This window comes from Gambusia affinis, linkage group LG07, assembly GCF_019740435.1.
Source record: "Gambusia affinis linkage group LG07, SWU_Gaff_1.0, whole genome shotgun sequence".
NCBI lineage: Eukaryota > Metazoa > Chordata > Actinopteri > Cyprinodontiformes > Poeciliidae > Gambusia > Gambusia affinis.
The window spans coordinates 12,705,485-12,732,721 of NC_057874.1; the positions used below are offsets into that span (position 1 = coordinate 12,705,485).

The 27,237-nt window shown below is 38.3% G+C and overlaps 1 protein-coding gene across 6 annotated transcripts in view; it reads right to left on the reverse strand.

Moving 5' to 3' along the window:
* Positions 1–1,063: 1,063 nt before the first annotated feature.
* slc4a8 (solute carrier family 4 member 8) overlaps positions 1,064–27,237 on the reverse strand; it is a 40,487-nt gene continuing 14,313 nt past the window's right edge. Inside the window, exons 2-27 of one of the 6 annotated variants that reach the window (XR_006371117.1) lie at positions 25,427–25,508; positions 24,214–24,366; positions 23,710–23,845; positions 21,614–21,774; positions 18,798–18,974; positions 17,873–17,961; positions 17,485–17,642; positions 17,305–17,392; positions 16,790–16,936; positions 16,578–16,675; positions 15,715–15,889; positions 15,478–15,611; positions 15,145–15,390; positions 14,879–14,984; positions 13,756–13,917; positions 12,899–13,012; positions 12,490–12,651; positions 12,155–12,406; positions 11,878–11,946; positions 9,827–10,000; positions 9,616–9,747; positions 9,414–9,511; positions 9,068–9,173; positions 8,702–8,901; positions 8,464–8,562; positions 1,064–3,947 (exon numbers count right to left, since the gene is read on the reverse strand). Coding sequence is in view for 2 of the 6 variants with exons in the window: in XM_044122116.1 (XP_043978051.1) it covers positions 8,896–8,901; positions 9,068–9,173; positions 9,414–9,511; positions 9,616–9,747; positions 9,827–10,000; positions 11,878–11,946; positions 12,155–12,406; positions 12,490–12,651; positions 12,899–13,012; positions 13,756–13,917; positions 14,879–14,984; positions 15,145–15,390; positions 15,478–15,611; positions 15,715–15,889; positions 16,578–16,675; positions 16,790–16,936; positions 17,305–17,392; positions 17,485–17,642; positions 17,873–17,961; positions 18,798–18,974; positions 21,614–21,774; positions 23,710–23,845; positions 24,214–24,366; positions 25,427–25,508 (3,225 nt within the window). In the remaining 4 variants the exon portion in view is untranslated. Of the gene's footprint in view, positions 8,902–9,067; positions 9,174–9,413; positions 9,512–9,615; positions 9,748–9,826; positions 10,001–11,877; positions 11,947–12,154; positions 12,407–12,489; positions 12,652–12,898; positions 13,013–13,755; positions 13,918–14,878; positions 14,985–15,144; positions 15,391–15,477; positions 15,612–15,714; positions 15,890–16,577; positions 16,676–16,789; positions 16,937–17,304; positions 17,393–17,484; positions 17,643–17,872; positions 17,962–18,797; positions 18,975–21,613; positions 21,775–23,709; positions 23,846–24,213; positions 24,367–25,426; positions 25,509–27,237 lie in introns of all 6 variants that reach the window. The other 5 variants (XR_006371118.1, XR_006371115.1, XR_006371116.1 and 2 more) reach the window with 5 other exon arrangements.

Sequence of the window (27,237 nt, forward strand, 5' to 3'; positions counted from 1 at the left end):
TAAAAACTTTAAAAAGCCTTAGTATGTTTTGCCTTTCCCTTCTTTGACTTTATGTTACAGAAAAATTACAATGTTTCATTAAGTGAGAGCATTATGACTGTGTGTAATCTGCCGTTTGGATCGCATGGCCCCTTGAGGCACACACATGTCACAGCTCCATGCATTAGGACAGAGTAACTTTGACCTCAAACCCCTTCCTACATGCTATTCTTTGGCCATTGCCTCCAGATGTTCAGATTGTTTTCTAACCTCTGGAGAAAAAGCTGAGTGAAGTAGATCAACACAAGCAGATCAGGACAATCTGATGGACATGAAGGATGGAGTAAGGTAAGGAAAATAATGCAGCACCAGCTGAGGATGGTCTGATGAGTATTTTATTTCAGTATGAAGAGCTTGACTGAATAAATGGGGAAAATGTTTAATTAAAAGAAAGCCATGGCACTGATGCCATCTAGTGGAGAAGCTCTTTTATTACATTAACACATCGAAGAGCCAAACACGTGCAGAACCTTAATACGGCACAAATTTTAAAATAATTTATATGTGATTATATATTTTAAGTTCAACTTACGATTAGAAAACAACCATCAATAGAGGACCAAAACTGCCAGTTCTAACTATACATACAGAAATTAATAAATGGCTTAGTAAACAAAAAATAAATACATCTCAACAAACTCATAAATTCACAGAATAAATGGAAATGAAAAAAGGAACTTCATTAGCCAATCATTATAAAACACAATACAGTATAAATAAAAGTTACATTTTATTTTAACTCTACTTATTTTTTTCTTGCGTTATTTAACTTGAGTTGCTTTTATGAACTAATTCTTTTCTGGTCTAGAATTTTTTCAGAGTTAAACAACTGTTTGCGTTCTAGCAAACCCCTTTTGTTTTTATACATTTATATTTTATTTTTCCTTCTTTTATTGAAGTGTTCATAAACTGTTTTCTTCTAGTTTCCCTTTCGTCCCATGGATTGTGGTGGGATGAAGTTGAAATAATAATGACAGTCATTTATTACTGTAACACCACAAATACTCATACTCAGATATTCATATTGCAGTTTCAGTTTATTTTCCATTTTGCTGTAATTAAAAATTAAATTACAGATACATAGAAAAACATTATTATTCCAGCAGAAGACAACACACTCATTGTGGCTCAAATCAAAGTACACACTGTAGAACAGGTGCTTCTCTTTCACTGCATCTTCTGACTTCTCATTGCTCTGTCCTCACCTTGTCCTCCTACTCAGCATTTCTGTTCTCCAGAAGGTCATAGCCCTACATTGTGCAGGGATATTTTTTCTTCTTCTGCTCAAAAACTATAGTGGCTACAGGATTGTGAATGAAGGTTTGATTACGATAATCCAAAATGTGACTAAGGAGAAATGTTTTATGAAAGCAGGTACTTCATTACTGACTGAAGGTGTGCTTTTGCTTGAATGTAAACACAACAGAGAACATCCATTACAAGCACAGATGTACTCAAACTAGATTTAAACTCACGTCTAGCTAAATGTGTTATTTCCCTTGGTCTGTGCAGTCATGGTGAGTAGAAAGTAAACCGCCTTTAAATGGTTTAATGTGTTTTTAGATCCAGCTCAAAATAATGAAGTTTGAAGTGAGTGTTTGCCAGTAATGGTACTCTGAGCCTCCCTGAGAAAGCTCTCTGTGTTTTCCCGAGAAGTTGCTTAGTAATCAACTCTGGTTTCCTCTCTGTCTCAGGTGTTTTCTTGTGACGCCGTGAAATATTCCCTGTGAAGCCCTAGTTCTGGCTTTCTGGATTTTCTCCCTCGTGAACATAAACCATTTCTGGATTTCCCAGCTGGCGGTCAGACTGTTCCTCTGTTTTCCTCCATGCCTCAACTTACCTGTCTGCCCTCCGCCGCAGCCTCCGCATCATGACCCAGAACAAACTCCTAGCCGAGCCCACTCTCTGGAACCTGGATCACCTCAAAGACACCCACAAAGGAACCAAAACCACGAACCCGCAGTTTCCCCTCTTCTTGGTGGAAATAATCAAGTCAAGTAAGATCAGTCTAATAACTCTCAAAGTTCCCATTTCTGAAAAGCACAAACTCACCATCTCCCTTTGCTGTTCTTTAGTGTGCAGACGACTCCATGAGCCTGCCCCAAGGATCAGATCCACTCTACCAATCTTTTCATTGTGTTGAAATAAACTTTATCTGATTCCTGTTCTCCTGGTGTTGTTCTGCATGTGGGTTAAGAAGCTGGAACCCAACGTGACGGGTTTATTCATTTACGTTCCACAGTTGTGACCAAATTTGATAAAACCAGCCATCACTTCCTTATTTAACAAGTCAGTATTGCCATGACAACTAGGTGCAAAAAGGGCCAAGAGCAACTGACTGTGTAGAGGTTATGCTGCTGGCTCTAAAAGCAAGTCTGCCCGGCCACTATGATCAAAACAGGGTGAGAATTTTATTATGTTAATAGTTTCAGGACAAAAAAGTGAGAAATCAACACCTGTCTTTGTGTAAAGATTATGGTGTGATATTGTTTGACAAACTCAAAACAAAATGTTTTATAACTCTGTCCAATTAGGTGTAGCTCTTTTATGATTATGCATTTATTTTGGCTTTCTTTTTTTTTCTTAAGTAAAGACTGAATCAGTTTTCTTTTATTTTATGGAAACTCAGACCATCAGGGATATCTTTAATACTGGTTATTTAAAAATATGTGTGTCAATTTCATCTTGATACAGCATGATAAAAAGTTATTCAGATGTAGAGAATTTCAAATAAATTGTAAATTGATAAACAGTCATTTCCTGTGTTCCTTTTTGTTGAACTTAAATTTGCCATATTCAACCATCATACAGTCAATGTGTGGTATGTTTACCACTAATGCCTGATGATGCACATTTAGCACATAACAAGCAACATATTTAGTCATGCATTATGCTGCCATCTAGTGTGCAAAATTATCTGTAGTTATGTTAAAAACCTCTATGGGGTATTCCTTCATGACCAATCTCTCAAAAACACAATTTTTTTTTTTAATAACTAAATAAATTCAGGCAATAAGAATAAAATGCTTAACCCAGTCAGAGACAATCCCCCAAAAACATTAAATTAGTTTTTAATAATGACTTGGTAACATAGCTTTCTAACTGTTAACATTTTTGTTTGCATAGCTAACAACAATGTTAGCTATGATGTGTTGAATAACTGGTTATTCAACATATCGTGTAAATTTTATTTCTCCAACTTAGTTGAACTCTGACCTCTGCTTGGCTCAGAGGTCAGCTCAGGATTTCTCAGGGGTTTTAAGACTTACTTCATTTCTCAGTTTTTTTTCATTTCTGTGTTGTCTTTGTCTAATGAAGAGTGATGTGGAGGAATCTTTATGGTGTGTTTTAGGAAACTTACATTTGGATTCAAAGAAATATAGAACTTGTTAAAGGCCAGCTCATCTTCACCCGAAAGCCCTAGAACCGACAGAGGGTGTACTTTCTTTCTACCATGACTGCATATGTAGTTAACCAATAATATTCTAAAGGCAGTTTACTGTTTATTCACCTTACATCCACATAATAATGAAATAGGAGTCAAGTTTAAGACACATTGAAATTGCATTTTTCCTCATAATTCTACTATTGAAGCACATTTACATCCTTTAAACTCAAAATGTTTAACTGCGATTTCACATGATTGCACATCTCATGGTTTTAGCTTGGGTAACAACTCTACGGTTTTGTACATATATTTACACTTTGATGTTTAATTCATGCTTTTGATTAAGTTAGTTTTGGGTCATTGCTTGATAACCTTTCACATTCAGAAGTCTGACAGACTCAAAGCAGAGTTACATGAAAGCGCTGTACAAAATGCTCGTTAGTGCCTTTTTTGGAAGAGGTATTTTAATTAATTACTTGTGCACGTTGCTTTAAAGAAAAAGGAAGAATCCAAGGCGTGGCTGTAAAATAACACATGGGATAATATTAATTAAAATATATTTTGCACATTGTCAGCAGACATACATTATATTTTAGAGATTTTTTGGAATAGGTTTAATATTAATACAGCAGTTCTTTGATAATGTACCCCTTCATCTTTATATTATCCACTTTAATTTATTAAAACCTTGTGTCTTTTGTCTAGGTCATCTGGATTGCTTTAAGTCTCTCTACATTGCCTTGCAAAAGTATTCATAGCCTCACATGTTATCACTCAACAGTCACAAACTGCAGTATATTCTGTTGGACCTGTATGTGATATACCAACATAAATGATACACGGCTTTCAACATGTTTACAACTAAGATTCTGGGAAACGTTATGTGAATTTGTGTTTATATAACACAAAATCATATTTGTGTTATAAATATTTGTTCTACAAGGAGTCAGTCTTTGTAGAACACCCATCTTTCCATCTACTCTGACCAGTTTCCTGGCATCAGCTCAAGAAAAACACCCCCCACATTAAGATGCTGCCACCACCATCCACTACACAGGTAAGTGGTGTTTTTAAGGTGATATGAAGTTTTAGTTAACCACCATAAACATAGTTTTGCATAAAGTCCCAAAAAGATTCGATTTTGTCTGAGACAAACACATTATTCCACACATTTACTATGTTCTGTATTATGTTGGGAGAAACACAAAACAGCATCCTTATCTAAGATCCTTGATGGTCTAGTGGTCAGGATTCGGCGCTCTCACTGCTGCAGGTTTGATTTCGGGTCAGGAAAAGTCCCTTTTCTTTTCACTGGCAACCTGTCCAGGATTTCGCCCGAAACCTTTGCTGCAGATAGGCACCAGCTCCCCTCCTGATCCCACTAGGGACAAGGGCGTTAGAAAATGGGTGAATGGATGGATGGCATCCTTATCTATGGCATTTAGTTAGTTGACTCCTAAAGGCAATTATGCACTGATTTCTTTAGAGGTAGTTCGTAAAGAGGGCTGGATACAGTCACAAGTCTCACTTCTCAGGCGTGGAATTGTAAAATAAACATTGCAACCATTTGTCTCTTTGTTCCACTATATAATTATGCATTGCTTTGTGTTGCTGTGTCACCTAAGATGTAAGTTTGTGTTTTGCAAGGCACTGTAGAGAAAAGTGAATCCTCCATTTTTCTCAGCTGTTATCTTTGATCTACATTAGACAGATACGTGCTTTCCTCAGTCTTTCTCTCCTCTTCCTTGTTACAGAATGTACATAAAATATAAAGAATAACATATAATTGCACATCTAAAAATAAAGAGCTGTATTTGTTTGTAAAATAATTTGGTTCAGAATATCACAAGAGAGTAAATATATTGTCTTTATCTACAGAAAGTACACATAAATAAGTATTACTGCAGATTATTGTTTCCAACAATAATCTATCTGATTCTCTTAAGGTGCCAAAAATATAGGCTAAATTGGGGGAACATGGCTAAAATAAAGTTAATTAATAAATTTCAAATATAAATGAACTAACAATAAAACAACAGATGGGCATTTAGGTCAAATTGTATTATCTAAGTTTTAAATGTTTCAGGACATCCTGAAATAAATGCAACAGAAGCAGAAAGGCCTATTTTATCTCAAAGCAGCTGGTGTTTCCTCTTTCAACTAAAAAACTCATTTTTTTTGTATCTAACTTCTTACAGGAAAAAAGAAGAGGACACCAAAAACCAGGAAAACCGGGAGAGCACTCATAAAAAATGTACTTGATAAATCAAAAACTGAGTTTTGGCCAATTGAGGTCAAAACTAAGACTAAATTATTGCTAAAATATCTTAAAGCGCATTAAAAAAATTCACACACCTTTAAAAACAACAGGGGACCTGACTCCATCTAAAGTGCCTTTCTGATGCATTCATAATCTTGTCTGAGTTCAAATGAAAATAAAATAAAATACATGACAAGACATTGTGCAGAACAACCTCCAATCTTCATAGTCACTACTAAAAAGGCAACAAAAGAAAAGATGAGATTTAAAAAATAAGTTGAATTGGTTGCACGTAGGTGGCTTTTTAACTTTGGCATCTTTCAGTTTCAACATTTAAAAACATTTTAAAATCTACCAATTAAATGGCAACAATAAAGAAGTGATCATGGCAGATTGAATGATCTGGCTTTGAATTGTTTGGCTGAAAACAAAGAGCAAAGTTTGTTTTAGTAGCAATTTCTATAAAAGAAAGCTGGATTGAGTAATTATTGTGATTTGTTGAACGAGTTCCCAAATTTGGGAAGAATGTTTCCAGTGTGGGTCACATGGTGAATGAAAGCCCTGCACACTTTGAGCAGATCAATTTCAAGGTCAACCAGGGGTCATCCAGTTATTGTTCTAGGGCTTAAAAATGTTTCCGGTTGAGTTGTGTTCATGTAGGAGTTTCCACGCTGTTGATGTCGAGAACAATAATGTTTGTTAGGGAGATCCACAGGGCTCTGACTTTTCAATATTACTTTTAACTTATATATTCTGATATTTATATAAAATCTTTTTCATTAATTGGAGGAAACTCTGCAAATATTTAACCAAGAAAAACACAATTTAGCTGGACTACATGACTAAGTAAAATCTGAATGATTCAAAGTTTTCTGGTTTAAACTCACTTTCTGGTTGATCTATTTGGCATCAGGTACCAGTGTGGAGGAATCAGAGACATTTTACTTAATTTAACATAAAACATGTTACTTGAACCTTCATGTGTCACCTGTTTAAAATTGCCAACATTTACAACATTGCATCGTAGATTGATGTTGGAAAAGAATGTTTAATATTTATTTTTTGTGTATTCTTATGTCTAAGTCAGGGTGTAAAACTAATTTTCATTTTGGGTCACATCAGGATCATGAATGTCCTCAAAGGGCCAATTGTGGCAGAATGTATTTTAATGCCAACTATTAAAAAACTGTTAAGGTATCATAGCTTCTTCTGTATTGGATTTGTACCTCTTAAGATTAAATCATAGTTAACATCTTTTCATATTGATGTAGTTTGGCTCTACACAAGTAAAAACTGATTTGATTGGACTGATAAAATAACATTTAAGCACATGGCTATTATCTCGAAATTCTGTTTCTGTGACCCTCTGATGTCTAGAGAGCCACAGAAATAGCTATGGCGGGTCAGATTTGACCCATGGGCCTGAGTTTAACACACATGGTCAAAAACGTTCTCTAAAAAGCAACGTTTTCTTCCAAAATGCCTGAGGCAAGCTATTCTAAAGAAAATAAGAAATTTATAAAATATTCAATATGAAAAAATCTAATTAAATAAGCAAATTATCATAAAAAACATATATTTAGATACCTCTATGGCAGAGCTTCACTATATTGAAAAGGCTTCCTTGTTTTGTATCTTTCCAACACTGGCTTTGCCTCGTTTCTTGTTTCACAGGTTATGTCTGTGAAACAAGAAACGAGAGTCCTTAGTTATAAAATTCCTCTGTTTCATAATCATGGATTCAAAGGCAGACACCTTGTCTACTTTCAAAGGGGCAGTATGACGTAAAATCAACTTTTTTGAGCTTTGCATCGTTTTATAATGTTAGCAGCCTCATCAAAAACATACTTGGAGTGTTGCTTTGATTCTCTCATGGATATTTGTGAAATCCTTTAATCTCCCATGGCAACCATTTGCCTGGGTGGACCTAGCTCCACTTCTGAGCTGCAGCTTGCAAACTCACACGTTTTCACATAATAGAGCACTTTTCCTCCACAACTCCCCCACTCAGCTCCTTCAGACTAGCCAGCAGCAATTAGCAAACAGCTGGTGTTGTTATGTCATCTTATGACAGTGTCAGGTCAGTCTTATGCACACCTCATCAAATAAAGTGTTACCCAAATTTCTTTTCAGTTGTATCTGATATACATAATTTTTATAGCATCTGAAGTTATCATACATACTTGATTTTCTGTAAAATGTGCCTGGAAAATACAAAGTACTGCCCCTTTAAAAGCTGAAAGTTTCCCTTTTGAAAACGCTGATAGTAAGGGGATAATTTAGATAATACTGAAGCATATCTCTTCACTCTCTTGCCTATCTTTATTGTCTCTTAAAGCTACAAACCAGAAAGATAGATTGATCAATCACTCAGTCAATCAATCTCTAGATATAATTTCTTAACTAATAATGTTTTATGGTCAGATTTTTGGGGATTTTTGGCTCTTGTGTTGTGCTTCTGGTGACATCGCGAAAGGCACAAGGCAACTGACCCCAGTCTGTTTGTACTTTCCTCATTTTTTCTATTTTATTGAACCTTTCCCACCAAAACGATAGTTCATTTGGCTCTTCTGCCAGTCTTGTACCTCTTGCGATGTCATCAACCCGAGGCAAAATTGGCACTTTATTTCCAAAGGGTGCTGCATAAAACATTGCATTTTGTAAAATTATGCAGTGGAAATCTATAATTCAGCACTTTTTGTGTTTTTTATTGTTGATTTACATTTGATGGTGAAAATAATAGTGTCTCTAACTGTATGTATCATTCTGTCATTACCTTGTACATCTTTTCTTTCCTGGCCTTGTCTTTTTATGTTTGTCTCACCATCTTCCTCTCAGATGTATCAGGAAAATTACATTATTGGGCTGTGATGTGCTGGACGGATACAGCAATAGAATATTACAAGTTTTGTTACGAGTTTAAGTGTGAAAATATTACCTTTGTGATGCTTTGTGTATATCAGTTAAATTTAGAGTATGGGAAAAAGACTTGAATCTCATTTATATCTACAAACCTCAAACAGACACAAGTACACGTGTGTACAGCTCAGTTGACTTTCTCTGTATGTTTGTGGCTGATGTAGTTTTTTTTTTTCTATGAGCTCTGAAGAGGCTGTTTTGGTTTGGTCAACCTGCGGCCTCCAGTCGTCCAGAACTACAGCAAGGTGACTCAGCTGAATGTCTTCACTCATCAATGAACGTGATCCCTTCAATCCTGCAGGATGAAGCACACAAACACAGAGTCAAAGCAGCACACAGGACAAGCACTACAATGAAACAAAGAACAAACAGCAAATCATCAAAAAAGCAGAAGATGACAGCATGCAGCAAGATTATTTCCTCTAGGTAGGGATGAGGGATGAAGGAGGGTATGGTCTTGCCTTTTTAGCAGCCAAAGGACGAATGTCCTTTTGATTGGAGTTGAGGGATTTCCACACAGTGGTTTTAGACATTTCATCAGATATGTTAATATCAGAGGGATCACACCTGATGAACAGGAGGAGGAAAAAGGGTAAAATTGAGGAGAGGCATTAGAGGAAGATACAGGATTCACCGGGGGAACATGAAGACAGAGCCCCACACACCAGGTAATAAAAAACACAGGCATGCAAGAAGACGGATGGGAAAGTGACAAATCTCTATAATAATCCTATTAATCAAGTCCATGTTCATCGTGTGTGTGTGTGCGTGCGTGTGTGTGTGTGTGTGTGTGTGTGTGTGTCTCACTTGGGATCATGTGCTTTTTGAACAAGTCTGCTTCCCTCCATAGTAATCTGAACAGTAGCTGATTCATCTCCTTTCAAGCTCAGCATTTCTTGCGATTCCTGCATAATACAAACACAGGTGCGGCCATACATAAGAAGAATTAACTTTCGATGCTTTAAGGTGAACAAGACATTTGAAGATTTTTTTTCCCCACTTAGACTACCTCTTCCAATTTTTTGGAAGCGTCATCCAGGTTTTTCTTCTTCCACTCAGGCATCAAGTCATCGAGGTAGCTCAGCTCTCGTTTCGAGAAGCACAAGTCCAGCAGCTTCCGGATAAAAACCAGAGCCAGGACCTACAGGAGTGAAACAGATCCTGACTAGAGAGAAAGTGGAAGAACAAATGAGGTGCTTTTGTTCAGTGAAGATAGTTACCATCATGGGGAAGATGATCGCAGCGGGGGAGGTCTTGATGACCCAGAGTAGCACCAGACAGGTGAGCTGAGTCACAGTGAACAGATGCACCTTTCTCAAAGGGACGTGTCTCAGGTAGATGAAATCTGGCTGGTGCTTTGCTGGCATACCAAAAAGCTTTAGACGGTCAAAGAACTGAGACGAAAACAGTCAAAACACAGGTGGAGAAGGTTAGTAGTAAAAATAATCAGTAAGTGAAGGGGAAGAACACTACAGAAAGATTAACACTGGTGAAATGCAGACTATATGAGAGATGTGAATCCCAACATGTGCAAGATTACACGCTGGTTATTTCCTTTTTAAAACAAATAAAACACACAAATCCTAAATTGAAAATTCAGTCATGAAGGATCCATGACATACAAAAACTGCCAAACGCCATGGATACACAGTGCCATTCACACTTCTTATTTTGTTTTTTTATCACAAACAACTTAAAACTTTTTGAAATTTAATATTACAGACCAACACAAAGTAGCACATAATTATGAAGTGCCAGAAGAATTACACAAGGTTTTCTACATTTTTACAAATGAAAATCTTGGAAGTGTGCTGTGTATTTGTATTCAGTCCCCTTTAGTGAGATACCCCTAAATAAAATCTATTGTAACTAACTGCCTTCAGAGATCGCTTAATTACAAAACAGAGTCCACTTGTGTGCAATTAGTGATGAGATCCAAGTTGTTTTTTATTTAAAGAGTTGCAGTTGAAATATACCAGAACCCAACATGATAACCAACATGTCAAACTGCTTACCACAGCACATTACCCTCAACAAACCATCCCCATGGTGAAACAGGGGAGAGGCAGCATTATGCTATGGGTTGATCTTCTTCAACAGAGACCGGGAAGTTGTCAAACTTTCTGAGAAGATGGACGGAGCTAAAGATGGGATAATCTTTACCTCAAAAGACCTGAGACTTGTTTTCAAGCACACAACCAGAGCCACAATGAGATGGTTAAAAAATAAACTTTTAATGAGCTAGAATAATCCAATTAAATTCTAGACGTCAATACAATTGATAATCTGAGTGACTACATTGAAACTGAGACGACAAATAAGAAAGTGCTGATGTGGAATGAACAATTTAGCACAAAATCCAGAAAGCTTTGGTTTTGGAATAATGGGATGTTTCTAACCTTGGAAAATACACGACCAAAGAAAGACTGGCAGAGGAACATTTACAGGACTAATCAAGACAAACAGAGCCAGCCTCCTAAAATCCCAATGCAAGCAGTGTGCTACTTGCATAAATTAAAAAAGAAATTCACAAGTGCCTCAGGCTTGGCATGAGGTTTATCAGTGGGAATCACAGTGTCTGCGACAGCTCAGAGCGAGAAACAGACTGCATAATGTCAGTGGATGATGTCCAAGGGAAGAAAAACCTTCCTCAATCTGAAAATAATCATTTGACATTAAGAGATGAAACAGAGACTGTTCAAGCACAGACCATAGATAATGAAAACATTAATATTATGCAAAACCAGTTTGGATGTGTTTATTGTATTATTATTATTGTATTATTTGCAAATCCGTTTGTACCCAAACATCATTAATCTAACCCAGATTTTTAAGTGCCTTTCAATCAAATGTTCAAGAGAATTCCCAACCTAAAATGGGATTCTAGAGCGCAGTAGAAAAGTCAAATTGGTTGAACTGGGCAGAAAAACAACAGAACACACTTTTATGTGTGACATTTTTATAGGAAAGTTGAGATGGAAATCTTTGAGTTACGTTTTGTAAGTAAGTATCATTAAACAAATTTTGGAAAATTATTTAATGTTGTAATTTTACTACTTTGAAGAGCAAAAAAAAAAAAGCTCTCATAGATGTGATACTCCTGCAACAGACTGGCGACCTGTCCAGGGTGAACCCCGCCTCTCGCCTGGAACGCTGGCTGGGGATTGGCACCAGCAACCCTCCCGACCCCATTAGGGACAAAGGGTGAATAGAAATGGATGGATGGATGGATGGATGGAGATGTGATACTCATAAAGAAATATAATTTTACCTGAATGCCTTTTAATGAAGATGCTCCCATGTAAAGAAAAACTCCGTACAATACAGGCATAGGAATGAACTGAAATAGGAAAAACATTAGAGTTACACTTTATTAGACCTGTGACTTTATTAGCACAGCGAGAAATGCCATTAAATATTTTCAGAACATAGATTGTTGATATAATAAATAACTTTGGCACATAACAGGCAAGTTTTCTAGTCAATCACAGTCAAGTCCAACCTTTCATTTCTTTACTCATCAAATCTGAAGTGTGATTGTGACCCACCTGCAGGGCTCCAGTCATGAACACGGAGCATCCCATGAGCAGGAAGATCATCAGGCCTGTCAGCCGCTGCTCTCTGATGCCCAGGAAGCGCGGCTGCTCTCCCGGAGCTGCGCTCTCCGACTCCAGTTTCAGGCTGTTGACATGAGAGATGGACAGCACAGTGGCTGCCACGAACCAAGGCAATCCCATGATGGAGCACACAGCCAGCATCACCCCCACCATCAGCAGGTCTAAATGGTACCCACAGCCTTTCTGCAAAACAAAAAGCAGGTCAGATATGGGTTCAGAATCCAAGCCTGAAGAAGTATTTTCATTTTCTTTCATTTTCCTCTTGCCAGTAGTTTGTGCTCCTTGCGGTTGATGATGACAGCAGTTATCTGTTGGTCCATGAAGATGAGGATGGTGCAGAGAAGAGCGGGAATAGATGCGACCAGGGCTGTCCACCAGGGGTTGCGCCCGATTGGATTGATCAACCAACCTCGATCATCTCTGGTAGGCTGCAGAAAAAGAGCAGAGGTGCACACGTCGATATTTGTATCACTATTTCCCTGCAACAAGTTGTCCTTATTTAGCTCACAAATATGAGCCGAAAACTGGAAAAAAGTAAGGTGAATTTTGCTTACTTCCAACTTTTCTTTACTTCAACAACATTTCATCTGCTCTTACATATTGTTTAGATGAAAAGCAAAGTTTGCTTTTTCCAAATATAAAACATATATTTCTTGTGTGTTTCTCGGGAATTACCTGGAATTTGCTTGGCACCTTCAGCTTTTCGGATGGCACTCCAATGGCAAAGTCGAGCAGGACCATGACAACAATTGTAAGAAACACTGCAAAGTCGCTGATCATAGACCGCACCTAAGAGCGACAGATTGCTGCATTTAGACTTCTGTTTCTATGAACTCCATTAAGGTTGAACGTAAACAATCTCAAACTATTTTGCCTTCCTAAAGTATTCATATCCCTTGAATCACTATACATTTTGTCAACCACAAAATGTTTTGCAGAATTTTATGTGACTGACTACATGGAGTAAAATGAGAAGAAAATATGAAAAGAAAGCACAACTATTCATGATTTTCAACATTTTGTACAAGTAGAAATTGCTAAAACATTACATGTGTTTGCATTTGGCCCTCTTTTCTCTAATACTCCAAAATAAAATTCAGTACAACCAACTGCTTGATTTTCTACTCCGGTGTTGATTTGGTACAATTACACCTATAAACCTGTTGACGTATACCTCTGTCGGATTCAAACATCTAGAGAACAATGTTTCCATTCTACTTTGAAAAATGGTGATAAATAGTAATTTTTCAAGCCTGGTACTTGGTCTAGACTTTGACTAGGTCATTCTAACTTAGGAGTATGCTTTGATCGAAACGCTTTCATTGCATCTCTGGCAGTATGTTTAGGGTCGTTCGCCTGCTGGAAGTTAAACCTCCAGCCTAATGTCAGATATTTCTTCCGTTTATTTACTCTATTTGCTTCCATTCATCTTCCTATCAACTTTGACGGGTCCCTGCTAAAAGTAAAAAAAAAAAAACATTCCCACATTATGATCCTGCCAACCATCACACATCAACCACTTGGTGGGGTACCTTGGTGGGGAAATAACGACTTGTCTTAAATTGCTTGAGGAAGGCCGACATGAAGAATGTTGAAAAAAACAAGATGATGGACCAGAAGAGAACATCTGGGGTGAAGGGGCCGTGGTGTCCACATGCTGTCCCAACAAACTGTCCTTGCAGGCTCATACACTCCTGTGGGGACACAAACAGATTTCAGCCCAGACTCAAGTAGAAATCAACACGGAGAACCCTTTATCTGGGCTGTTTGGGTAAAAGGATCTAAAAACAAAGTAATTACATGTTGCTGAAAATAACAAAGACCTTTGTGTTGTCAAGATGAAATGCTAGAAATGTCAGCCTTACAGAAGTCCTTCAGAAAGATTAACTACTAAAGTGAAGGTGAGGCTTTGTTGAATGTTAACCAAAAAAAAATACATTCTGAAACAAAGAAATATAAAAAACAAAGAGTTTTGCCTCAGGCTCTGAACAGTGAAATCCAGGAAGGAAAGGCCTTTACGGAAAAAACCCAGGCCAGCCACATATTGACTGAAAAGTTAATGACATGCCTCGGTAACTTGGTGACTGTATCTTTTTCTAGGTATTTTTTAGAGGAGACACTAAGTTACGTATCTTCCCTCATTTTCTCTTCTTTGGTCACAGATTGCTGTTGGTCATCAAAGCTAATATTTATAATTGTTTTTTGTTATTTAAAACCCAAAGCACTGGATGGAGCTCAATAGTATTGAACTAGAGTTCAACAGAGCAAAGAATCGTTTATTTCTCTCTTTAAAACGCCAAACAAAATAAAGTTAGAATGTTGTTTGGTCATTTCTTAGCAAACACCATATAGCTTCAAATGATAATGAACAAAAACAAATAGGTTTTCCTGTCAATGATGCTCGACGAATGCAAAATGACTTGAAGGTAAAGTTAAGTATCTGATAAAAGACTTTCAGGCTGTAAACTTGTAAAACTAACACTTTCCTCTTTAAATATGAATTGTTTATTAAAAAACACAAACAAATAAAATAGTGGCAGGATTACAGTATGTGTGGGGTTTTTTTTTAATTTTGGACAATCAAAAGTATGGCATTAATAAATTACAGCGTGCAGGGATGAACGAATGGAAAACATATAGATGTAATGAAATAACCTTGACAGTCAGGTTTTCCCAGGATACAACCGAGACTGTGACGTTTCTCTCGCTCCACAGCTCTAAGGTTTTATTACTGGGGTTATCAGGCTGTGAACACCTGCAGCTACACAGAGAGATGAACACAAAACAGGGAAATTAACATTTGGTGGCTGACTAAAAATATGTTTGGGTTCTATTTATTTTTCTTTTTGCTCCTACGAGGGTTTAGAAAAAAGATGCAAATAATTTGCAAATACACAGAGGAAAAAATAAAATTTACTCACTATGCCAGAGTGAGTTTGTCCAGGTCACTCTTTACATTGAAGGGGTACAGTTCCCCCAAGTGAAACAGTTTCTCCAAGGCCTCATAGATGAAGATGAGGCAGATGAGGGCAGCGAATGCCTCCTCAGTGAACCGAGTGATGTAGCAAACCAGCGAGCTAGCATCTGTGGCCACTAACATAAAACACAGCAGTGCTGTCCACAGGCCAATGCAAGCCCGCAGAGACAAATATGACAGATCATAGTCCCTGAGAAGGAAAAGAGAGACAGGGGTCAGAGGAGGACGAGGAAGGGCCCATTAGTCAGCAAAGGAGTTGTTTAATTTCTGAACGTACTTGCAGAATTTGAAGAGTATCTTCTCAAAAACCAGTACAGGACCTGTGCTGCCCAGAATGGTGAGAGGCTGCCCAGCGAACAGAGAGTAGGCTACTCCAGTCATCGATGCACCAAATAACGACTCTATGGCGCTCTGAAACAGGTGGTGGTATTGCATTGTGTTGGATTCGTCTTCTCTCATTCATAATAAGAACAAACAGCACCGTATAGTGAAATAAATATGGTTTTACTCTTACAATACGTCCTTCAGTCGCTTCCCCCAGCAGTCCTCCAAAAGTGATGACAGGAGACATGCAGGCGCAGTAGAGGAAGAGGAAGGAGGCCACACACTGGAGGCTTATGGCGTCCTTGAAGTCACTCACATAGAAAGGAGCTTTTCTCTTAATGTCCAGTATGAGGCCGCCGAACAACCTGACGACAGATTGTTCATTTAGAGATAAAACAAGTATGTATGAGGATGGGAAATGTATTGCCACTTTTTAAAAACAAACCAAAGAAAGCAAGGTAAAATAATCACCAGTGTTTTTCAAAAAGTACAGAATAGGGCACCATGTGGCTCAGTGGTAGAGCAGATGCTGCATATTTATAGGTTGTAGGTTATAGGCTGTGGTCCTTGACACAGCTGCTCTGGGTTCATTTTCTGACCCCAGGCCATTTTCTGCATGTCTCTGCCCTTCTCCACCTCAAACTGCTGATGAATAAAGGTCACTAGTGCCGAAACATTTTTTGAGGAGCTAATAGGTGACATACACGGCCTTGCAAATGTTTTACAGATTGTGGCCACAGACTTCAATGTATTTCATTGGGCTTCTGTGTGATTGAGCTATATAAAGTGGTGCATAATTATCAAGCAGAAGGAAGATACAAAACCTTTTAAAAATGTATCTGAAAGGTGCTTTAATCTCCTTTATGCCCTCAATATTGTCCCATCTCATTTCCTCGGAAATTTAGTTTTTGCCCATAGCAGCAACTTAAAACAAGAATCAGAATGCTAAAAAAGGTAAAAAGGTTTAGACATTCAGTCAGAATCATCCATATTAATCATAATTTGAACCGAGCCACACGTTTATGTAACAAACCTGACTGGTCAGCTGCTTACCTTCCTGTCCTCTGCAGCTCCGGCCCGTGGTGTTCAGCATGTGGTTCTTCGACCTGCAAGGTTGTGCCGTTGGGAACTCCAGGCATTTTCCTCTTCTCCTGCAGGCCAGAAGCAAGCAAAAAAACAAGTTGCACATATTACTTAAACAACTTTAAGTGTGTCTGATGTGGTTAAAATCCAGGGCTGAAAAGTCAGATGAGTAACTGCATTACCTGAGAGGGGACGTTCTTTGGGGGCTCTATTCGGATGGAAGGGTCCCACTCTCCTGGTGGCAGGACAGTCACCTGGTCTAGAAACTCGTCTATCCCTGCTAGCAGGTCGCTTCTGTCCTTTGCCTTGTACGCTACATTGTGGAAGATCTGAACCAATGAAAAATTTAATAATTAAAGAAAAACGTTGCAAGAAAGATGCTGAGTTTTTCTATCATTGGTGGTTCAGAAGCTGCAATATTTTTGCAAAGAGATTCACACCTCTAACTTTTTCATTTTCTTTTGTAACGTACCGACACAAAGTAGTGCATTAAAATTAAATTATAAAAAAAACTGCCATGCATTTATATTTACTCAGTTTGCTATGATACCCAAAAATATAATCTGTTGCAAACCATTTCCTTAAAAAAAAAAAAAAAGAAAGAAAAAAAAAGACACAAATTGTGATTACATTGCAAAAACAAATGCTAAAAAGTTCAATAGAGTGAATAGTTCTGTAGATCCGAAAGGTCTCTTACCTCATCCGTCATAATAGTCGCCATCGAACGTCCAATTTCGTGGTACTGCTGAGCTTTTCCATCAGGGCCCAGAAGGATAAAGAGGAATCTGATTTGGACCAGCAGATAAACCATACTTCATGAACTCTCCCTTGAAAGCTGAATTAACATGAATTGCCAGCAGGGCCTGTGGCTGTCTACCTGGTGGGGATGGGAACCTCAGTGAGTCCAGTGAGAAGAACAGCGGGGGAAAGGCGTACAAACGCAACAATGGGCCTCTCCAGGAAGTCCAGAACACCGACCAGCACATTTGAGGCCTCGGCGCCCTCTGGGATCTTCTTCATAAAGTGCAGGTCAACCTGTTGGAGGAAAAGGAGAAAAGAGGAAATTACCAGAGTGAAGCATAGATTTAAAATATCCACCTTCAGGAGTAGAGGTAAAAGAGGTAAAACATATTTTGCAGCTAATCTCAATGCTGTAATCTGTATTGAGATGAACATGTGAATATTCATAAATAACAAATCCTATATTTTCCATTACTCATCCATATTAATGAACTGAATGAGAAATCCTCAGGCGGTCTGTTTACCTTACTGAGGTCCACTTGACTGCTGTCCTGTCCAGCACCGTTCTTGGCTGGTTCCATCGGCAGAGGAGGCTGGGGAGACGTGGCGGACCCTAGTGGATGGTAAGGTGTGGGTGTGCATGTATATGATTCACAGAAAACACTAATGAATCAGAGAAAATATCATTCCAAGAACAAAGTGTGAAAAAAAATCTCTAAACGTTACATTCCTCTGACAGAACGTTGCCAATTTCTTAAATCTTGGAAGCAATGAAGTGCGGAGGACACTTCACTGATTGAAGAGGATTCTGTGATGTCTTTCAAAAAGTATTCATTCTTGTAGACTAACAAAAAGTAATCAACAACCACACCAATGAAGGGAAATTATAATTTTCAATACCAGTTACAAATAAAAGGTGAAAAGTGTTGCGTTCATTTGCATTTAGCCCCTTATAGTCTGATAGATGAAATCTAGTGCATCCAGTTGGCTTCAGAAGTGACGTTAGTGGTAATTATAGTCCACCAGTATGTAAGGAAGCCTTAAAAAGTACCATCCAAAGGTTGCCACAAGATGGGCAAACACTGCACACCTCCCTGCACTCACTTCCATCAGCACCATGCTGTGGGAAGGCCTTTCTTCGGTAGGGATAATGAAACTGGCAGGATTTAATGGGATGGAGCTGACCACAACACAATTCTGGATGAAAACCTTTTAGAGAATTAAATGTTACAGTCAAAGTCCAACCCTAAACCAAACTGAGAGTTGGAGCAAGACTTAAAAACTGTCGTTCAGACACTCTCCATGCAGTGTGTGGTTGTAATGTGACGAAACGTGAAAACATTCAAGGGGTGTGAACACTTTTGCAAAACAATGTAACTTGTGTGTCTGTTGCTTTGGCCCTACAAAATTAAAACCGCTCCCCACTGATGAGTGTGTGACGAGTCGTACCTACTACTTGAGGCTCAGACTGTTTGCGTGCTCCCTCGGTGATGGAGCGTACCATTGGAATCAGGTTTTTCTTCTTCTCGTTTTGGTGATGGTGTCTCTTCAGCAGAGCCTCACGCACCCTAACTCTGACGGTGTCATCCAGTTCGTGCGAGGCCTCCTGGTGATCCAGAACCATGTCTGCAACACAATTTTAGACTCACACTGGGCTTGTAAGCAAAAGCAGCTAGGACTTGATTAAATAATATTTATCTAGTTTGCTCAACATGACTGCTTTAGTTTCCTTGGGCAAGGTCTGACATCATATTTTAGAGCCTGAAATCTTCACAATTATCCCGTTAATTGTTTTCAAATCAAAAAGTTACTTTTAAAATGTCAATTTCTGACACAAAATGAGTTTTGTTAGTTGCACCTCAAGGATGAAATACACAATTTCATATGGCTGACTATCTAGAATCTGTTATGGCAATCTCAAAACAACTGCATCTGATTATGACTGTAAACAAATAATAGACTTATAATAATAAGTTTTTTTAATAGCAGTTTGTCGAATAGATGTGTTGCCACATGGAAAAGGATGCAAAGGAGCATTTCTTCTAAAGTGATCATCTATGAAGGAAATTCTCACAACTTGCAATGTTGTTACTTAACTTTAAGTAACTGTGTCAGGTCAAAAACACAGAGGAACAAAGTTGGACAGATGATGCTCTTGGATTAACATTTTGACAGAAAATGTTAATCAAAACCATATGTGGACTTGATTTGTGCTTTTAAATCTCTGTGTGCAGTTCCAGTTGGTTAGTCCTCCAATTTACAGTCCCCACAACAATTGAAAAAATATTAAATTGTACAAGAAATGTTGCAATAGTATAACTTCACCAATCTTTTTCCAATTTCTGTGTTACACCAGTGTTCTCGTACATCTGTCTATCTGTCTAGCCTTTGTGCTGCTGAAGCTGAATCAATGCTGCTCACATATGAGACAATATGGACCTGAAGAAGAACAGCTTCTGTCTGTGTCTTACTTGTCCTTTCAAGCTGACTTGTTTAGTCAGCACAAGACTGTGCATTAGTCTGCTTCCTTTCTTTACCCACAGCCACCAAGAGATTCTCTCACACAAATTTTGTCTGCAGTAAGTGAATTTATTCTGAGTACACTTTAAGATCAGCAACAATGAGCTGACCTCAGTGATGCTTTATCAGCCTCGTTAATAAGGACAACGACAACAGAGCAACACAATAAAGCCTGCATGCAGTAAGCCCAGGAAGCTCTAAATGCTGCAGGGGCTGCAGGGTTATGTGCGCTGACTAAAACTAAAGTTAGAATGGCCTTGCCTTATGGTATGAAGTCTTGTTTTATTGCTCTTTGTTTCTCTATTTCAATGTGTAACTTCAAGCGTTATGATGAAAAATTAATAAAATCAGCTCTTATTATCTGTTTAGAAATTAGATTAGAAAGCAAAATAAAGATAAATGTATAAATATATATTTTTTAAAAAGTTAAAGCTTTAATTTTACCTGAGGCAAGACTTTGCTTAGCATGGTGTAAAAATGCATTTAACATTTTCTTGAGTGACGACAATATTTTTGAAGAACTTCAACTTGAAAATGCTTTTCTTAACATGAAAAACTTTAAGTCACTGCCTGTGTTGGAGTGAATAAAATCTAACATGAGAAACTTTAAGGAAAAACTTATTTAAGCAAGAAAAAGTTGTGAAATAAAGTGTGTGTGTGTGCGTGTGTGGGTGTGTGTGTGTGTGTGTGCGTGTGTGTGCACATACTTGCAAGGTTCAGGTTGTTACACAGATACGAGTCTCTGTAGGGACCCATAATTGATATAGTACGCCTCCTTCCTTTGCCTTAAGCTCAAGGCTTAAGCCCTAACTGTGAAAATGATAGATTATACTCATTTGTTTCTGCAGTTCATTTCTGCTTGTACACTGCAAGAGCCTTCTGCAGGCAGGGGATGAGTACAGGTTGTGGGTTTGCAGGCACAGCAGAGCTTCTATCAGTGCTAGCTGGTCATTGTACAAATTAAGGTAAGCCAAAAAAAAACAAAACACAAATGTCATTTGTCTTTGACAGTATTTGGTCAAAGAGGAAAACTAACTTTAAAGTGGAATGAAAATGTTTTTCTGTCCAAACTATTTCAGATTTTTGTGTCTGGAATCTAAAGCAGGAGATTATGTAAATAGAAGAAAAATAAATAAATTAAAAAATGTAAGAAAGACAAACCTGGAGAGAAAAAAACAAAGGGAATTGAACTTTCAGATGTTCAAAATGTAAATGTTACATGACACTATTAGTGATGCGCTAATTATGGCATCTAATATTTTTTTTCACCAATTAGTGTATAAGCAACAAACATTACAAACTAAAAAAAGCAAAAAGGGTTATTGATCTTAACCTTCTTTTTTTTTGCTGTATTTGTAAAATAGATTAATGAATGCAAAGTAGTTCATGTTTTATATGAATTCAGTTAAAATATTTAGGTACAGAGCCATTAATGTGAATCTGCTCAATTATAACCTCTATGAACAAAAGCTTGAATATTGACTATGGTCATGTCCAGTTTATGCAAAACTTTAATGTTAGCTATAAATTATTTTGATATTGAACTAAAGAGATTATTGAATGTATTGGTGTCCCGGTTTATATCAATAAGTCTCATTTCTAGTTCCAGCAAAGCACACAAAAACGCATGTTGTCCATTATTACAATGAAAACTGACTTTTTGCAACATCCATGATCATTTTTCATGTGTCCTTTAGCATTCAGAAGTTGAGATGCTGGTTGACATGTGAGAGGAAATTTCTCACCTGCTATCTCCTCAATGGAGTTGGCTCGCATGTCCAGCAGGACGCTGCCGTTGATGATGCAGCTGCGCAGCTCGAATAAGCTGTGCAGGGAAAGTGTAGCAACGTAAGGCTTGCTCCACCTCTCTCCACCGTCCTCCACATCCTCCTCAAACTTCAGCCACCTGCAGCATAAAAACAAACAGCAGATCAAGAGCTTCACCTCAACAGAGTCCAGTTTGAATATTCCCATTTTAACCCTTGAAAGGTGTTAATATTTTATTAAAAGTAGCACTATATAAACAAACTGAACTGAATACTGAATTGAATCTGGGTGGAAGGAAGATGATGTACGAGAGAAGCTTTTGGCTTCTTTAGTTTTACTGCTACCATCAACTCCACTTTTGTTTAACAATGAAAGTACTTCTAGATCACTGCTTCTGTGTTTCTTTTTATTTGTTTGTGTACTTTATTCTGTTAAACCCCCAGTTGGTCGTGACAGATGGCCGCTCAGGGTTAGCCTGGTTCTGCTGGAGGTTTCAATCTGGTAAAGATACTTGCTCAGGGATTGCTGCAGACCTGCTCATGTTCATTCAGGAGAAGTAAATGCTCAGTGACTTGTAAGCCTGTCGCAATAAGCAAAGAATCAATTAATCGCATGATAAAGTGAATCATTTCCATTCTGAGGATTAATATTTTGGAGGAAAATTTTGGTTACACACTGTAATTCATTTTATTTATGTTTTTGGTTGTGTGTGGCTTTTATTTCTGGTTTAATTATAATTTTTTGTTGAAATATCTGCCATCTGCAGTGTTAAGTTTGTTACTAAATTAAAGTTTCTAGGTGTTTGAGAGAGTGAACTTGCATTATTAAAAACAAAACAAAAATATAATCATTTATCACAATAATTACTGGGACAATTTGTGATTTTATTTTGATGCAGTCAGCTGGGTTTCCTTAGATAATAAATGTTTTACCAATTTGAATAACTTTCATTGTTTCATAACGAGCACTAAACTGTATGTAACTAGCTTTGAATCTGTCTCTATCATTTTATTGATGTATGTGACATGGATTAGTTGAATTGGTTCTGTATAAGAGAAATGAAGTGATATGAACTAATTAGTTGTTTAGAGTTTTGCATCAGACCTGATTTTCTTAAAATAAAAACCGGACAAAAAAAACTCCTAACAACTCCTGGGGTATCATTTGTTTTTCCGTTTTGATAATTTCTTACCTCTGGCCATTTTAGTTTATTCAGTTGTTTTAGTTATTTTATTCATCTGTCTTGCCCCTTTGTGCTCCAGATTGTAGTTTCTCACATTATTCTTTCCTCCCTTGTTTCTTCTCCGTTGATCTTTCTCCTTCCCTGTTGTCAGCCTGCTTCTCGGCACACCTGCCCGTCTCCTTTTCCCCACGTCTCTCTGATTAGCTCCTCTGGTTCCCCTGTCATTCACCACTCATCAGTGTTTATATAACATTTCTGTGTTATTGTTCTCCACTGGCCCTTTCTGTTATTCTTTGTGATACCTCCATTATTTCACCATCTCTGCTCCATGTCTTCTCTCTTCCTGCTGTAAATCATCCAATGTTTATGATCTATTTAAGCATTCTGCTTGAAAAGTTTCTCTGCACTTGGGTTCTCCTTAAAACACATATTTACTAATAGATCATCAAACATTTTGCCCACATTGATAAAATTATTCGACTGGATTCTGACACATTTAGATTCAGAAGGCTTTTTCCTAAGTTCAAAGTTGGCTTGTTTTTATTTTATTCTTGAAAGTTTGATCAGTGCAGACCAGCTTATTACCAGCAGCAAACTGCAAGGAGAGGTTCCTTCCCCTCTTCCATTTTCAATATCGTATCAGAAGATTTACACAATTATTTTAGAGGGGCTTGAAGGCTTGACATTAGCATGCAAATCTGAAATTCTGCTCCTTTCGAAAGTACAGCAGTTTTTGTGTAACTCATCTTCTCACCTTGAGCAATAAATGATTCCCTGAGCTGTAAATGTAATAACCAGCTGTACATGTATAGATCTCGTTCTGCCAGCCCTGCGGTGAGACGCTTTATTACAGGCTCTGTTTTCAGCTTCTCCCAGCGGAGGCTTCCTGACCTGGCTGTTTCCTTCCACTCCGCATCTTTGCCGTCCTTCACACAGATCTCATCCAGCTCGGTGAACAGCTCATGGGACACGTGCTCGGCATCCTCCTCTGTGCCCAGGATGAACTGGACCCGCTGGGACGGCGTGTCTGACGAAATGAAAGAATATGAGCGAGGGAGGAAGGAGGGATGTAGAGGTGAAGTTTTGTTCTCAGAGAGAACATAGTCTCTTACGCATGTCATGCCTTCAGATGGCAGCACATTCACTTTCACAAAAGACTCAACACAGTAATCCAATCCTGTTCCTAACTGGGTCATTAGTGGCCTGTCAAATGTTGCCTGAAGTGCAGTGGTCATGCAACCACGTGATGAAAATCAGCAGCATTGATCTCAGTGGGAGGAGCCTGTGCATACATGTGCATACATGTGCATATGTGTGACTGTACGAGTCATACAAAACAGCAAAAAGGTTCAAAGATCTTTATATTGATGGTGTGTGTGTGATGGTGTGTGTTACCATGACTGCTGCCAGCTGCCTCACTGTCCTCGCTCTGTTGTGTCGTGATGCTTCCTGCCCTTTTATCTTTCTTGCGGTGGCGGGATCCGTGGGGTTTGTGGTGCCGATGGCTCTGCCTCGGCATCCGAACCCCCACAAACAGAGTCCTGTGTCCTAAAGGGAGAGGTGAAGATTTTATTAACGTTTACTAAGAGATTTTAACCCGCTACTGTTAGAAATTCAACACGGCTTCTGTAAACTGACAGGCTTGGCAAAGAGACCATCAGTCAGAGAACCAGCCTGTAGGCTAAAGTTAACTCTGGCTCAGGTTTAGAGGTGGGAGAAGTTGTTGACAGATGTGTGAAGCACTCCATATATCTGACCTTTATGGGCAAATGACAAGAAGAAAGCTAATGCTAACAGAAAGCCACATGAAGCTTCTTCAGAGCGGACAGGAAGGCCGGTCAGGTTTTGGGCCGCCGCTTAAAAAACGAGATATAAGCTGCAAAAGGTTTGAGGCTGACTCCATGGTTTTACCTTTGCCTATCAGATTTACTATTATGAAAGACTGTGGTAATTTAATACAAATATGTATTTGAATAAGGCAATCTTTTATAGCTTTTACACTACACTTTAAGATCTGATTTCTGTACCAATCGCCCTCATCCAAATTCAAAAAACACATTGGAAATTAGTCATGCACAAAAACCTTTTCTTATGTGCATGGTGCCTCATGAGAACAATATTGCTGTTCTTCTCGCTTTGATACTTATGTGATATAAAACAATTTTGTGATTATGTGCAAACATAATAAACAAATTGGGCCTGATTGGGTGGTAGGCTGAGGTGGCAGACTTTTCTGGCTCGAGTGTTTTCAGCTGAGTCCTGAGGAAACGAGGACCGGAAATCCTCCCTTCTGTTCTAAATTATGTAAAATTACACATTTTCTCTGTGTTCCAGCGACACAAACAATGAAGCAGTACTGTATTCCTCTAGAAAGTGTGGGAGGAAAAAATTGCAGTTTATAAGTTGAAATCAGACCCACTATGGGTTTTTTTTTATCTGAACAAATGAATTTGTTTTCCCAGACATGAAAATGCCTGTGCATGGTACCTTTACTTATAGAATAATCTGCCAGATGGACCACAAAGAAAAACCAATGCATGCCCCCAGGAAGAGATAACCACCAGACATTTAAGATCAATGCAATTTTCCAAATGTAAATAGTTCTCACCTTCCAGCTCCTCTTTCTCATAGTGAATGTTCATCACTGAGCTGGTTCCTCCCTGGTCCACCACCACTTCCTCATCAGGTCTCTGACAGACGCACACAGAACAGAACGCATGCAGCATGAAGTCAAAGTTCATATTTGTTCTTTCTGGAGGAGACAACACATTGCTTTACTGGAGAATAACTTCAAATGGACATTTTTATAACTTTGAAAGAGTTAAAAAGCTTTGGAAGGCGCCCTAAAAGGTTGAAACTCGATGTTTTGATCCAAACTGTTCCCTTGCAGCCTGTTTAGGTTTGTTGTTTTGCTGGAAGGCGAATGTCCACTTTAGTTTAAAATTTTCGCTGGCTCTAACGGGATTTTTTCAAGAATTTTTCTGTATTTAGCTCCATACATCTTTCCATCAAGTATGACCTCTACATTGCTTTGAAGAGAAGTTTTCCACTTCACATGTTTTGCATGCAGACAAAAACGCTGAAACTGTCATTTTGCCTTCTCCCAGATGTTTATTTCAGTAATAACAATTTGCAGAACAGCTTCATTTATTCTGAGACTCAAACTTTATTTAATGTCCATGAAGTGGACATTATCATGACTTCGAAAGAGTTGAAAAGCTTTGAAAGATGTACAGAAAGGTTGAAACTCGATGCTTTGGTCCGAACTGTTCCCTTGCAGCCTGTTATGGGTTGCTGTTCTGCTAGAATGTCCACTTTAGTTTAAAATATTTGCTGGTTCTAACGGGATTTTTTCACTTAATTAGATCATCTCTGAAGTCGATTGGTTTTCACAGAATTTTATTCAGAATAAAGGGGACTGAATATAAATGTTGACAGCACTTTTTAAAACAATGCATCACTTACCCTCCACTTATCAATCATGTCTTTGTGACTGTGGACATCAATGTCCAGAAGTTTCCTGACACTATTTTTTACACAAGCCTTTGAAATAGAAGAATCATTTCCCGACAGTCTACGCTCCGTGTGTCTTGTGGATACATCTTAAAGCCCTTGCAGTAATTAGCAACAAACTACAGACAAATAGATGTCATTTATAACGACAGGATGCGTCATTTGGAAAATGGACAGGGCTCTGCTATCCAGGGTCAAACAAATCAAATTAGTAGAGCGCCACATCAATCAGCTGGACTGCTGTTGGCAAACTGCTGCAGGATGCTGCTGCAGATGGTTTAACTTTCTGGTGACAAGGATTTCTCAGAAACGCTGCAGTCTGCTCTGCTCAGCCTGCTGAAGTCCCACCTTAACGTCACAGTCATACTAGGATGATGCTAAAACTTCATAGTGCCTGTGGAGTGGCTGTGTGACTGTGGTGACTCTGCACTGCCTTCATGTATAATGTTCAAAACAGTGAACATGTAAGCCAAATATTTAGTAGGGTTAGAGGTGTAACTAGTATAGTTAATGGGTACTAAGAAAAACAGGAGAAAGTAGACCTACATGTTAAGAAAATGTAAATACAAGGAACTGCAGCCGATTATTCAATTAATGCTTAAAACTGTAAGCTGCTCAGTTCACTGAGAGCAAATCTTGTACTGCGGCTTCACACTCTTAAATCTCCAGAGTGGCACTTGGCAGCTGGTCTGAGGTTTATCTTTTAAAACAGATTCCTGTGGTCTTTGCTTTCTCCATTTTTCACACATCATGCCCTGAAATCTTACCTTTGACAAAACATTTATGATCATATTTGTTCTGATGTCTCCTTAGGAAGCAAACCATTCTCAGAGTGTTTCATCTTTATATGTCAGCTTATCTGAATGCTCATGCTCCTGGTATGAGGTTTAACTTTACTGATCAAGA